The sequence below is a fragment of the Mixophyes fleayi genome, chromosome 3 (genome assembly GCF_038048845.1).
Source record: "Mixophyes fleayi isolate aMixFle1 chromosome 3, aMixFle1.hap1, whole genome shotgun sequence".
Taxonomy (NCBI): domain Eukaryota; kingdom Metazoa; phylum Chordata; class Amphibia; order Anura; family Limnodynastidae; genus Mixophyes; species Mixophyes fleayi.
The window spans coordinates 144303445-144315775 of NC_134404.1; the positions used below are offsets into that span (position 1 = coordinate 144303445).

The following is a 12331-nucleotide window of genomic DNA, read 5'->3' on the forward strand; positions in this document are numbered from 1 at the left end:
TGGAGGGGGACACAGCGTGAGAGGGCAGAGGAGGGGGACATTGTGAGAGAGGGCAGAGGAGAGGGGACAGCGTGACAGAGCAGAGGAGGGGGCACAGCGTGACAGAGGGCAGAGGGGGCAGTGTGAGAGAGGGCAGTGTGTCTGGATGCAGAGGGGGCAGAGTGCCTGAGGGCAGAGTGTCTGGATGCAGAGGGGGCATCTTTGCATACAACTAAATAAGTATTTCTGTCCTGACCTAAATACTTATTACAATTTTTTGACCCAACTACTTGGATTGCTCAATAATTATTTTGGAGGGGTGCCATAAAAAAAATTTGGAGACTCTAAGGGTGCCGCGAACTGCAAAAGTTTGGGAACCACTGCCCTAGTATGTCTTCTGGGATCCAATGTTAACAGTCTGTGAAGTTTTTGTCCAAATCCATCCAATGGAAGGCTCAGAACAGACTCCCCGGGTCAAAGTTCTGCCCAGCGTACACCAATGGGAGGTCCAACTGGGACACTAACACCCCTAAAATCTGGCCAGGATCCAACTGGACCACCTCGCGTTGGTTGCATCCCAATCGGTCCAGGAGTGTACGAATGAATAACTGGACAAACAATCAAACATAATATATGGGTTGGGTTGAACTGCATAAGCTGCAAGTGAAATCAAAGTATCTTCACATGTCTCTTGGCATGTAAATATGACCAGAATCAGCATAAATATCTTTTTGTAGGAATAAAAGTAGTAGTTGGTACTTACAGTATTTTTGAAGAGTTAAATGAAATTGTTTATAGAATTTTATAGCACATTAGTGCATGTAGGGATTGCTTGGAGGCATTTGTCTATGTGAATAAGTGGAATATTTGAAAGGTTAAATGACTGAGCCACCAGTTACTCAGACATTCCATAAATAACGTACTGCATAGAATAAAAGTGGACCCAGCTTGAATCCTGACAGCTCCAGTACTTCAGCTCTTCATTGTTAGAAATTGAGCAGGGGCAGAGACTTCCACTGAAGTGCTACTCTGGGAGGTTGTAGGGAGGAAGTTGCTAAATGTTGAGTTGTGCCAAACTGGACTAAATCTTTATATAAGTGTTAAAGCTAAAACAGTGTGTAAATAACATTTAAAGAAAGAGAATAAATTATTAAAACAGAAATTTTTATGTAAATCTCAGACATGAAAATTACACAGCATACAAAAAGTAAGCCAGAGCGTTTCAGTTTCACTTTAGCTGTAAAGAATTTTCATCACAGTTTCTACATACACTGCGTCGGCCATCAGCTTTCTTTGACTCCCCGGCTGCAGGAAATTATTTATTGTCGGGATCTCACTGATTCTTTCTTTAAAAGCCTAAAAATAAAGGATTACAAGAAACTGAGTTTTACAATGTTATTAATGTGACAAAAAACTTATTCCGTTTTTCCAAAAACTAAAGACTCAGTAAAATTAATATTAATCAGTATAAAATTACAAATAAATATAACTCATTATAAAACAGATGTACAATATTTGCATCTGTATTTATTATTACATTAGACTGGCACAACAAATAAATTGCACATACATACACAGCAAGAAGTTGCAGTAGACTAGCACTACATTAATATTAATTAAGTTTATATTTTACATGTAGGTAAACATATAAATAGCACCATTATCCTTAGATAGCTTAGTGAACCCCCATGCTAGACTCATCACCAAGTCACAATATTTCATGAAAAATCAATACAATTTTCCCAGCTCCAAAGTTACACTGAGCATATTCTGATTTCATGGGAGAAAAATGCAGACAACATACTCTTAAATATAACTGAAACATAGTACATACAACACTCGTATTATCAAAGGGCCTGATTCATTTAGGAAAGTTAAGTAAAAAAAAAATGGGTAAGTAATCTCCTGGACAAAACCATGTTACAAATTCGTTTTCTATCTTTCAGAAAAGTTAAATACTGTCTGTTTATTTCATGTAGCACACAACTATCAACTTTCAATTTCAGTGTACAAATAAGCTATTAAGTATTTCTGTGCTACATGAAAAAACAGTCAGTATTTAACTTATGTGCAAAATAGAAAACAAATTTGCACCCCTTGCATTGTAACATGGTTTTGTCCAGGAGACTACTTACTCAATTTTTTTTACTTAACTTTCCTTAATAAATCAGGCCCAAAGACACTAATTTTAACGGAATCAATGTACCATGCTATGGGGCTGAGTAGAGGGTAAGATATACAAATATGGCAAGTTTCCACCAACTTGTATAGTAATAGGGTCAGTGGCTCAATTGAGAGCCTGATGATGGCCAAACCATGTCATCCACAACCTTTAACCTAGTTCCTACTAGTCACCAGCAAACCACTGGAATACACAGTCAGGTCCATTTAGGCCATTGGGACAAGCCACCACTCCTCGCTTTTCAATAAGGCAATATTTGCTATCTACTGTAGGTAAGGCAGATTGTCCACTACATAGACTGAGCAGAACTTCTAGAATATAGAACACACCTAACTGAATGAGGTCAGTCAGCAGTATTTAAGTCAAGCAGATATTACATTTCTAGGTTTTAGACCTCTGTGAAATATGTTCTCAGCGAAATCTGCTGTCATCTGAGGTAGCAATGACACATATTGGTGTCAATGTCAAACCAAAAATGAAGCAAAAATATAAGTGATCACAGTGACATTGTACAATGCTTACCTGTAAGTTAGGAAAGTTCTGTAGGATGTTATCATGGATCTCTTCCACTGATAAAATGGCATCAAGCAGCAGCACATCTGCCATACTCAGCTGGTTTCCAACCAAAAAGTTCTGATTTTCTAAGGCCTACAATTAAAAAACAATAAATTAGCTGTATTCCATATACCTGTTTTTTTCTTCATCCTCGCAGTGTTGGACTGGGATATCAGTAAATTGTGTTATGAGTGTTCCCACTGGGGTCTAATATATTATATTTCATTTAAAACCTATCTATAATATAAATGTCTAGTGGCGTGTGTTAGTCTGTCTGTGTGTGTGGAAAAAATAAAACCAAGCTGCAGCGCCACCTGCTGGGCGGAGTTATACACTGACCTACTAAATTCTTAGTGTGTGTGGAAAAAAAAATTCAGAAAGGGCTGAATTTTGGTATACTAAGATGTTTTTAATTTGTTAATTTAATTTGTTAATTGTTAAAAGTGTTTATAAAGATTTTAAAAAAATATATATATATTTCTTGAAGGAGAAGTGACAGTTGGGGGTGGTTGGTGGTTGCCGGGGGTGACAGTGGGGAGTGGTTGGTGGTTGAGGCCTGGGCTATGGCTCAAATGCATGACAAGAACCTTTTTAACACCTTAAGTAGCTTGATTTGACTAGATTGCATGAGTATCGTGCACGGGTTAACTTGTATAATATAAATACACAAAAATCTACAATATTTACACATATATTAATGATTTTCTGATAAAGTGATTTATTTCCCAAGTTTTCTCCATAGCAAACATTCCCACTGGAGTATCTTCAGACGCTTTAATGGACCATCCAAGCCTGCTTCCTGGTTTAATTCACAACAGAATATGCTGTGAAGGATACTGAGTCAGCTATAAAACACTGAAATAGTTAGCTTGACCTTAAATTGATTTTTGGGTGTTTTTGTAAACCTGTGCCAGGTTGCCACGCCTGGCCTTGGGAATTAGAGGATGGCAGAACCAAGGTGTAGTATAAAAGAAATCACAACAATTGAAAATTGACTTTAAAAACTGCTTTGAAATACACCACACACATATATGATGTTTCTTTAAATATAACTTTTCTTACTTTGTTATATACAGGAAAGTATCTGTGTAATGCTTTGTCTTGGACGAGGCATCTTTGTTTCTCCTTACCATCTTCAGGAAGGATCAATATTGACGTGACCAGTGACATCAGGTCACAGACTCCCTCTACATACATGTCAATGCTGGAATGAAAAGCAGAAAATGTATATTAGATTAATCACTTGCTTCAATTAACACAATATATATATATATATATATATATATATATATATATATATATATATATATATATATATATATATATATATATATAGCTAAACCTTACATTGGACAGACCAGTTTCTACAGTCACAAGGCTCATTTATTAGCATTGCATGTAAACCATAGCAACCAATCAGATATTTGCTTTCGTTGTCTAAATACAGCTACACAGATTGGTTGCTGTGGTTCAGTGAAAACTAAGTGCAATGTTAGTAAAAGAACCCTACAGTGTATCAGTATAATATCATCTAAATCACAGTTCACTGATAAAGAGAAGATTTTTTATTTTTTTAATAACAAAGTTCTATCTAATAAATGTTTTGTAAATCATAGCAACGAATCATGCTTGTTTCCATTTTGTAAGTGTCACTATAGATGTGTTGTTCTGGCAGAGTTATAGTCTTATCATTTATGGTGGCTATGCAGTGATTGTTTTGGTAGGGTAGCGGTACACATGTCCAGACAAAAAACAAATCAATGCTGGTTTTCTGTGCCTAACATGTAGTGTTAAAGTTGAGCTCATATTCACACTAGTACAAGTTCAGTGAAAACTGAGGGGTATATTTACTAACCGCCGATTTCCCGTCGCTTTGAAGTAATATTCTTCAAACAGCAATTTTATTAAAATCAAAACCCAATGGGCTTGGTCTTTAATAAAATTGCCGTTTTAGAAAATTACTTAATTCTACGGAAACGCCACATAGTAAGTATACACAGTGTGCTGAAGGCACCAATACTTTGGTAATCATCCCAATAAGCAGATCTTCTTTGGGCGTTAGGAAAGTATCAATTCCCTGACACATTCAATGCTATATAGATTCTTGCTTCATATAGATGTTGGAATAAAGTACAAATGGCCTCATCTCCTGATCTGTGGCATTAGTATTACCATTGATCTACAATAATGTAAGAAAAGGAATTTAGAGGCTCATGTACAGTTGGACGTAGGTCTATTTTTTTTTTATTATTTTTTTTAAATAAAATACACTTTTTTTTCTTACTTCGTATGCGCACCACAAATATGTACTCATAGGTCCATATGCAGATTTGGTTGAATCTTACACTTATGACTCGAGCCTTATTACGACTCCTTACAGTTGAAGAGACAGAATGGGGGAGAGAAGCGGAGGGCAGAGTAGGCCAAGTACAATAAGGGTGTGTTCAAGTAATTGCTCCAGTAGATGCATTTGTCCAGGGTCTGCTTAAGTGTTCAGTCCGCCCTAAACTAATATCTTTGTAGCACCCCCTTGACTCCCACGCCAGACTAAAATGGGATAGGTAAAAATAAAGTCATTCTTCATTTAAAATCTGGTTTTCTTCTTACACCCCCAACCCCCAATGTTTATATTTCAGTGTTTTCAAAACTCTGCTCCACTTGGTTTTGTAAAAGGGTCACGGACGTCTTTGTCACTCTTTTCGTTTTCATTGAAATCAAAAATTTGTTGCAGAATGGAGGCATAAATGAGCGCTACTGAGGGTGAAAATGTGAGGGAGAGGACTGCAACGCATGCACCTGTCGCCATCATTAAATCTCCTACTCACTTATCCACAAGCACCCGCCCAAGGATTGGAAAAGTAGAGCTGTTGCCTATAGCAACCAATCAGATTCTAGCTTTCATTTATTTAGTGCATTCTGCAAAATGACAGCTAGAATCTGATTGGTTGCTATAGGCAACATCTCCACTTTTTCAAACCCGCAGTTTAGTAAATCTAGCCCCAAGAGCTTCCCTGCTCACTCTACAGGAAGTAGACTCACAAGATTAATAAATCTCATGAGACTTAGAGCTCCTCGGCTTGCTCTGCAGGATGTGTCTTATCCAGGGACTGGGAGCAGCTATCCGCTCCCTCCTGCTAACCAGAGCTGGATTAAGGCTCGGGGGCCCTAGGCACTTAAGACAGGGGGGCTCCTATGATGTAATATGGTTATTAGACACATTTTCATCAAATACACAGGCAATACTGTGAGCACTACTGTTAGGTGCACACAGTTCTGCCTTCACAAGCAGTACAATGTGAAGCAGGACATATCTCCCAACTGTCCTTGCAGTCAGACCAAATCCTGACTAAGCGGGACAGTCACCCACCAAATTCAGGACAGTTGGCAGACTGTGGTGATCTCTCCTACCTGTCTTGTCATTTTCACCACTTGTAGCTGCTGGTGTCTTTAGATCAGTTGCTGCTTGTCTGGATCCTGGAATGTTGGGGGCCCTATTTGGGAAAAAATGGGTACATGAAATTTAGAAAACTCCAACCAGCACTAGTATTAAATCAATATAGCACCCAGGTTTTACAATTAGGCTTCACTCCAGCCCCAACATTAAAATAATAGTATTCACATTTGATAAATACATCTATTTCCCTCCAACAAGCCCTGACATTAAATTAACAGTATTCACATTTAATAAATAAATCTATTTCCCTCCCTCCAAACAACCCCAGCAAGAAATTAAATATCATTTACGTTTAATAAAAATAACCATTTTCCACAACCATTCCAGTCATTAAATAGTTCATAATCACATTTAATAAATATACCTCATTTTCCTCAAACAGCCCCACATTCACTTAATAGCGCACATTATAGTCATATACTGTCCCCCACACACATTATAGTTATATAATGTCCCCCGCACACATTATAATCATATACTGTCCCCCCACACACATTATAGTCATATACTGTCCCCCACACACATTATAGTCATATACTGTCCTCCACACACATTGGCCATTTTTATTTCCCCCCTCCTACAGCCATTGCCCCCCCTGCAGACATTTTTACTCACTCGTACAACCCCCCCTGCAGACATTTTTACTTGTACAATTCCCCCTGCAGACATTTTTACTCATTCGTACAACCCCCCTGCAGACATTTTTCACTCACTTGTACAACCCTCCCTTTCCCCTGCAGACATTTTAACTCACTCATACAACCCTCCCATCCCCCTGCAGTCATTTTCACCCCCCCCTCAGTCATTCACTTTTTTCCCCCCTGCAGACATTTTCAATCACTCTTACTCCCCCCTTACCCCTGCAGATATTTTCACTCACTCCCCCTCCCCCTCCCCTGCAGACATTTTCAATCACTCTTACTCCCCCCTTACCCCTGCAGATATTTTCACTCACTCCCCCTCCCCCTCCCCTGCAGACATTTTCACTCACTCCCCCCATTCCCCTGTACAGTTATTTTTACTTATTCCCCCCCCCCCCTGCAGTACCTGTCACTATCCCCCCTGCACCATTTTCCCTATCCCCCGAACGGAAAAAAGAAAAAGAGCGCACCAACTTACCTTAACACTCTCTGCCCTTAACAGACCAAAGGCTCCTAGGGGGCTGCGCATGACGTCACACGTCACGACGTTACTTTGCGTGGCCATGCGAAAGTAAAAAGAAAAAGAACAAAAAAAGCTGTGGGACTGGAAGCGCAGGGTACCGGACCGGTCCATACAGCCATCGGCCCTTCTGGCAAGTGCCAGATGGCCAGTCCAGCCCTGGGTAAGGCCGTCTATTTGCATTAAGTAATATTTCCATTTGGACTGCAGCAGAAAAAAAAGATTCCCATTTGATTCATAATGAAGAAAACAGATGTCAGTATTTAATTTGTACCTTTATTTTGTATCTGTATTTAATTATATTTTACATGGTAAATGAAACTGAGATTTATCGATAACATTGTCTAGACACTATTCTCCTATGTATGACACTTCATTACACTATTATATTGTGTACAAACAGGGATATGCAAATTTCTTACTATTTATACGACTAATCCTGTCAAGCTACATTTTTAGGTGTCCCTACACTGTCCTATGCTATCATGGTGCATAAGTATACACACTTGTTACTCTTGATGTAAAGCTGGTGCATATACTAGTGGTAGAGCTGGACACATCTTCAGCTGCGTGTGACTTTACATTTACATGTAAATACTCTTTTTCCTGCCTATATTCGGGGGGCTCCAATGTGTCCAACTCCACATAAGAAAAAGTAAAGATAAGTACTTACTATGCTCTTTCTTTCAGGTCCTTTCCATACAAGTTGTACTTTCCAGCTATGTAACTCAGGATGGCTCTAGTTTGTACGAGCTTCAGGCCATCTATTTCCACCAATGGGACTTGCTGAAACATCAAATCTCCAGCTAAAGATGCAAAGAAAATGAGTTTTGTTTAAGCTGGAATATTTAGTAGGAATTGTGTGATGGTTTAGTGACTACATCTGAGTGGATTGACAGGCTGCATGCTCATGGCTGATTCTTCAGTACATAAACTGTCCACTTCCACTACATGTAGGCACTGAGTTCACTTAAAACCTTGAGTGTATTATGATTCCTAGAATAAACTCCATACTGGATTTAGAAGAACCCCCTGTTATCTAAACATACTCATTTTATATAGGTACAGTTCTTACAGAACCTATATTCCTCCAGCTACATCAGCACTGGCTTAGTTGACCTCTTGTTTCAGAATTACATTGATTCAATATTCACCACAACTGTCATTTATCAAATAAATATTTGCGCCCCCCTCAAGCTTTGCACCTGGGCAGTTGCCCCTATCACACAGCCCTAGTTATGACTCTGCTTCAAATCCACTGACATTGGAAGGATGAGGTACTGGTGCGAGCCTGGGCCATGGATCGCTGACTGCTGACCGAAGATGGCAGGAAGCGCAGTAGAGGTACAGTAAGTGCTATGTACAGTCTACTACAGTGTATACAGATGATGGTTGCATATAGGATAGGAATTAGATTTGCATACATATAAATTCTAAGAAAAGCTCAACATATGCCCATGTTTACTTTAAATACATTTCAGAGTTAAAGTTATATTGTATATCTAATCTGAGATAACATTGAACAATACCTATTGTTGTTATTATTATTATTATTATTATTATATTAATCTTTCATTTTTGTATTTGTTTGGCATCCTGTTTCTATACAAATTAATCCACCCTGTCCCTAGCCTGACATATGACTAATCACTACACATATATGATTCTGGCAACATTAATTTTGCCAAAAAGCTTTTTAATTTAATATTTCCCTAGCCTGTACCTCATAATCTGTAAAGTTAACATGAGATCCCTGAGATTCCATAATATACCCACCTGGGTTATACATATTCCAGGGGGAATGAAAAGTCCCGGCGTTGCTCTTCAGCATGTACATGGTAAGAGGAAGGCAGGACAGAGGAAAATAAATGTGTTTGGAGCTGTACTCTGTCTACTACATGAGACTAGAAAGACATCCTCTGGCTACTGCTGCACTGAAACACTAAGGCAGCTTTGCTCATGACCAGTTGTTACTATGCACTCTATTGACTTTGATAATCAGAACAGTATAGTGCTTAGTCTAGGGTAGAGTTGTTTTAAGTAACTGGATAATATAAGGTAAGTGTAATTGTAAAATGGATAGAGAGCATGATATCACTGGAAATAAACTGTGTAATTCTACACAATAAATAAATATCTATATATATATATATATATATATCTAATCACACAATACCAAGCATTATACCAGATTTCATTACTCCAGACATCCACCCAATAATAATAAAAATAACAGGTTTGTTAGATTATCGTGTGGAGTAATCACATTCACTATTAGTCACCAAAGGTCAATCTGGAGTCACGAATATTTTACGGCTGACAAAACAGCATGACCAATAGGTACTAATAGTACAAGCTTTCACACTTGAGATACTGTTATTGATTAGTCTGTTTATTTCAAGATTGATTTCTCGTTATTATAACAACTACGCACGATTTACATGACAGTGCGCATAATTATACCATCACTATGGTAAAATATGTAAATATAAATGGAGGATTATAATATATATATATATATATATATATATATCTAAAAGACAAAAAAAGAGAAAAGCGCCACGCATAGTGTATTAAATAACCAACAGGTAATCTTCTCAGTGCAACGACAAGTGAATTGGCCTCGTACCAAAGAGCGAATAATAAACAGCTTATCTGTAATTCTGTAATTGGATTCCCGATATCCTATATAGTAAAGATCCTTGATGTCCAGTCTTAAAGGTTCCAGATATTCAGATCGCTATGGACTCAGAACAGAACCATTATGGTGCAGTATGCCTAATAAGGCTAACAAACAATTCCTCAGCTGTGGGTACTAACATAAACTCATAAACAGAGTCAAACCATTAAAAATTTATTTAACAAAGATAAAAATGTATAAATTGCGCCCGTACATAATATATAACATATGTTATATATTATGTACGGGCGCAATTTATACATTTTTATCTTTGTTAAATAAATTTTAAATTTATGAACACACATTGAAGACCCACACTACAAAATACTGTAAAAAGAAAACTCGATGCGTTAGAAGAGGAGGCAAAAAAATCCAAACAAAAGTCACTGGAAGATCCCCCATTAAACCCATAGGGGTATTCAATCTAAGCGATCACAAATTATCAGATCCAGAAACATGTGTTTTAAATAAACGTCTTAAATACGCTCTAATTCATTAAATAAATTTGATACATTCACGGATATTCATCGTTTTATTAGGAAACTAACCCTTAAAAAATTCTATGCAAAAACTCCCTTGGAACACAATTACATAGCACAGAAAGGTCCATACAAATACACAGCTTTAAAACCAGCATCCACATTCTATCTGCGGCATGTCAAAGGCAGCCTGATAGACAAATTTGAAACTATGGTCTTGGGAGATCTAGACAAGATCAAAGGAAACAAATTTCAAACCAAAGTTAATTTGACACCGACAGAAATGAATCAAGCCAGCTGACAAAAGTGGGGGAATAGTGGTCCTCAACACCAGGGACTAGATCAAGGAAACTCATAGATTACTATCAGATACATCCACATATCAAATTCTCGATCAAAACCCTACTGAGGAGTACAAAAAACAATTGAAGTACATTCTCAATACAGGCAGGGATCTTGGTATTCTCAACAACCATGAATACAATTACATATACAACCACCATCCGATCATTCCTGTTATATATCATCTCCCCAAAAATCATAAAGATATCATTCATCTCCCTGGAAGGCCAATTATCTCTGGAATTGGATCCATTACTGCAAATCTTTCACATTATTTAGACACATATTTACAACTTTATGTTAAACAGCAGAAAGCATATTTGAAAGATACAACACATGTTTTACAGCTTTTGAATGACATTGTATGAAACACTGATTACTGGTTGGTCACTTATGATGTGACTTCGCTATATACAATTATAAAACACAACCTAGAGATCCAAAGCATACGGTACTACTTACAACAAGATCTAGATATGAGTGTGACACAAATGTATGTTATTCTTACAAACATAGAATTCATCTTGAAACATAACTATTTCTGATTTGAAGAACAGTTCTACCTGCAACTACAGGGTACTGCTATGAGCACTAGGTTTGCTCCCAGCTATGCAAATATCTACATGAGTTTTGGGAGGACCATACCATCTGGTCAAATAATAGCTGGGGGAAAAGCCTAGTGCTCTGGAAACGATACATAGATGATGTTTTAATCATCTGGGAAAGCACAGAACCACCTTTCATCAAATTTGTAGAACACATCAATACCAATGATTATAGAATAAAATTCACGACCAACTATAGTTAAAACTCAATAGAATTTTTAGACCTTGAAATCTTTATTAGGGACAATACTATTGCTACCAAAACATAAAGAAAGTTTGTATATGTCAATAGCTATATTCTATCAGATAGTCATCCTCATCCACAGTGGTTAAAAAGCATCCCTTTCAGTCAGTTTACATGCATTCAACGCAACTGCACTCAAGTTGATCACTACATGAACCAAGGTGCCTTAATGAAGTCTCAATTCCTTGAAAAAAATTACAATGGGTATCTTATTAATGTGGCATTTTACAAACTCAAAACCACTGATCGGAATAAGCTATTGGAATACAAATCATTATACAGGGTGATTCAAAAGTCACAGTACACCCTTTTATTTCAAAAACTCTACAGGAATTGGGCCGATTGGCCGATTTCAAGATGGCGGCCATGTTTGGTACATGCCGTAAAAGATAGACCACGTCACCCATACCTTACTGGAGTATTCAGGTTTCCCAATTTCCTGTAGAGTTTTTGAAATAAAAGGGTGTACTGCGACTTTTGAATCACCCTGTATATGAAAGATACATTATGTGACACTAGTGATAAGAACAGTAAAATGTATTTTGTATCTGATTCTACTAGTGGAGCGCATCAACTTAAACACATTCTCAAAAAGCTTTGCACATCCTTCAACAGGATGAGATTATAGGTACTTTACTTCCGAAGTACAC

General features: G+C 37.6%; 1 protein-coding gene across 2 annotated transcripts in view; it reads right to left on the reverse strand.

Annotated features, from left to right (window-relative positions):
• Positions 1–1126: 1126 nt before the first annotated feature.
• The window catches only part of LOC142144086 (glutathione S-transferase 3-like), a 134611-nt gene continuing 123406 nt past the window's right edge, over positions 1127–12331 (reverse strand). For both annotated transcript variants that reach the window (XM_075202494.1, XM_075202493.1), the window contains exons 4-7: positions 8005–8137; positions 3779–3920; positions 2684–2809; positions 1127–1335 (exon numbers count right to left, since the gene is read on the reverse strand). In XM_075202494.1, the coding sequence (XP_075058595.1) occupies positions 1213–1335; positions 2684–2809; positions 3779–3920; positions 8005–8137 (524 nt within the window). In that variant the 3' untranslated portion in view covers positions 1127–1212. The remainder of the gene's footprint in view (positions 1336–2683; positions 2810–3778; positions 3921–8004; positions 8138–12331) is intronic.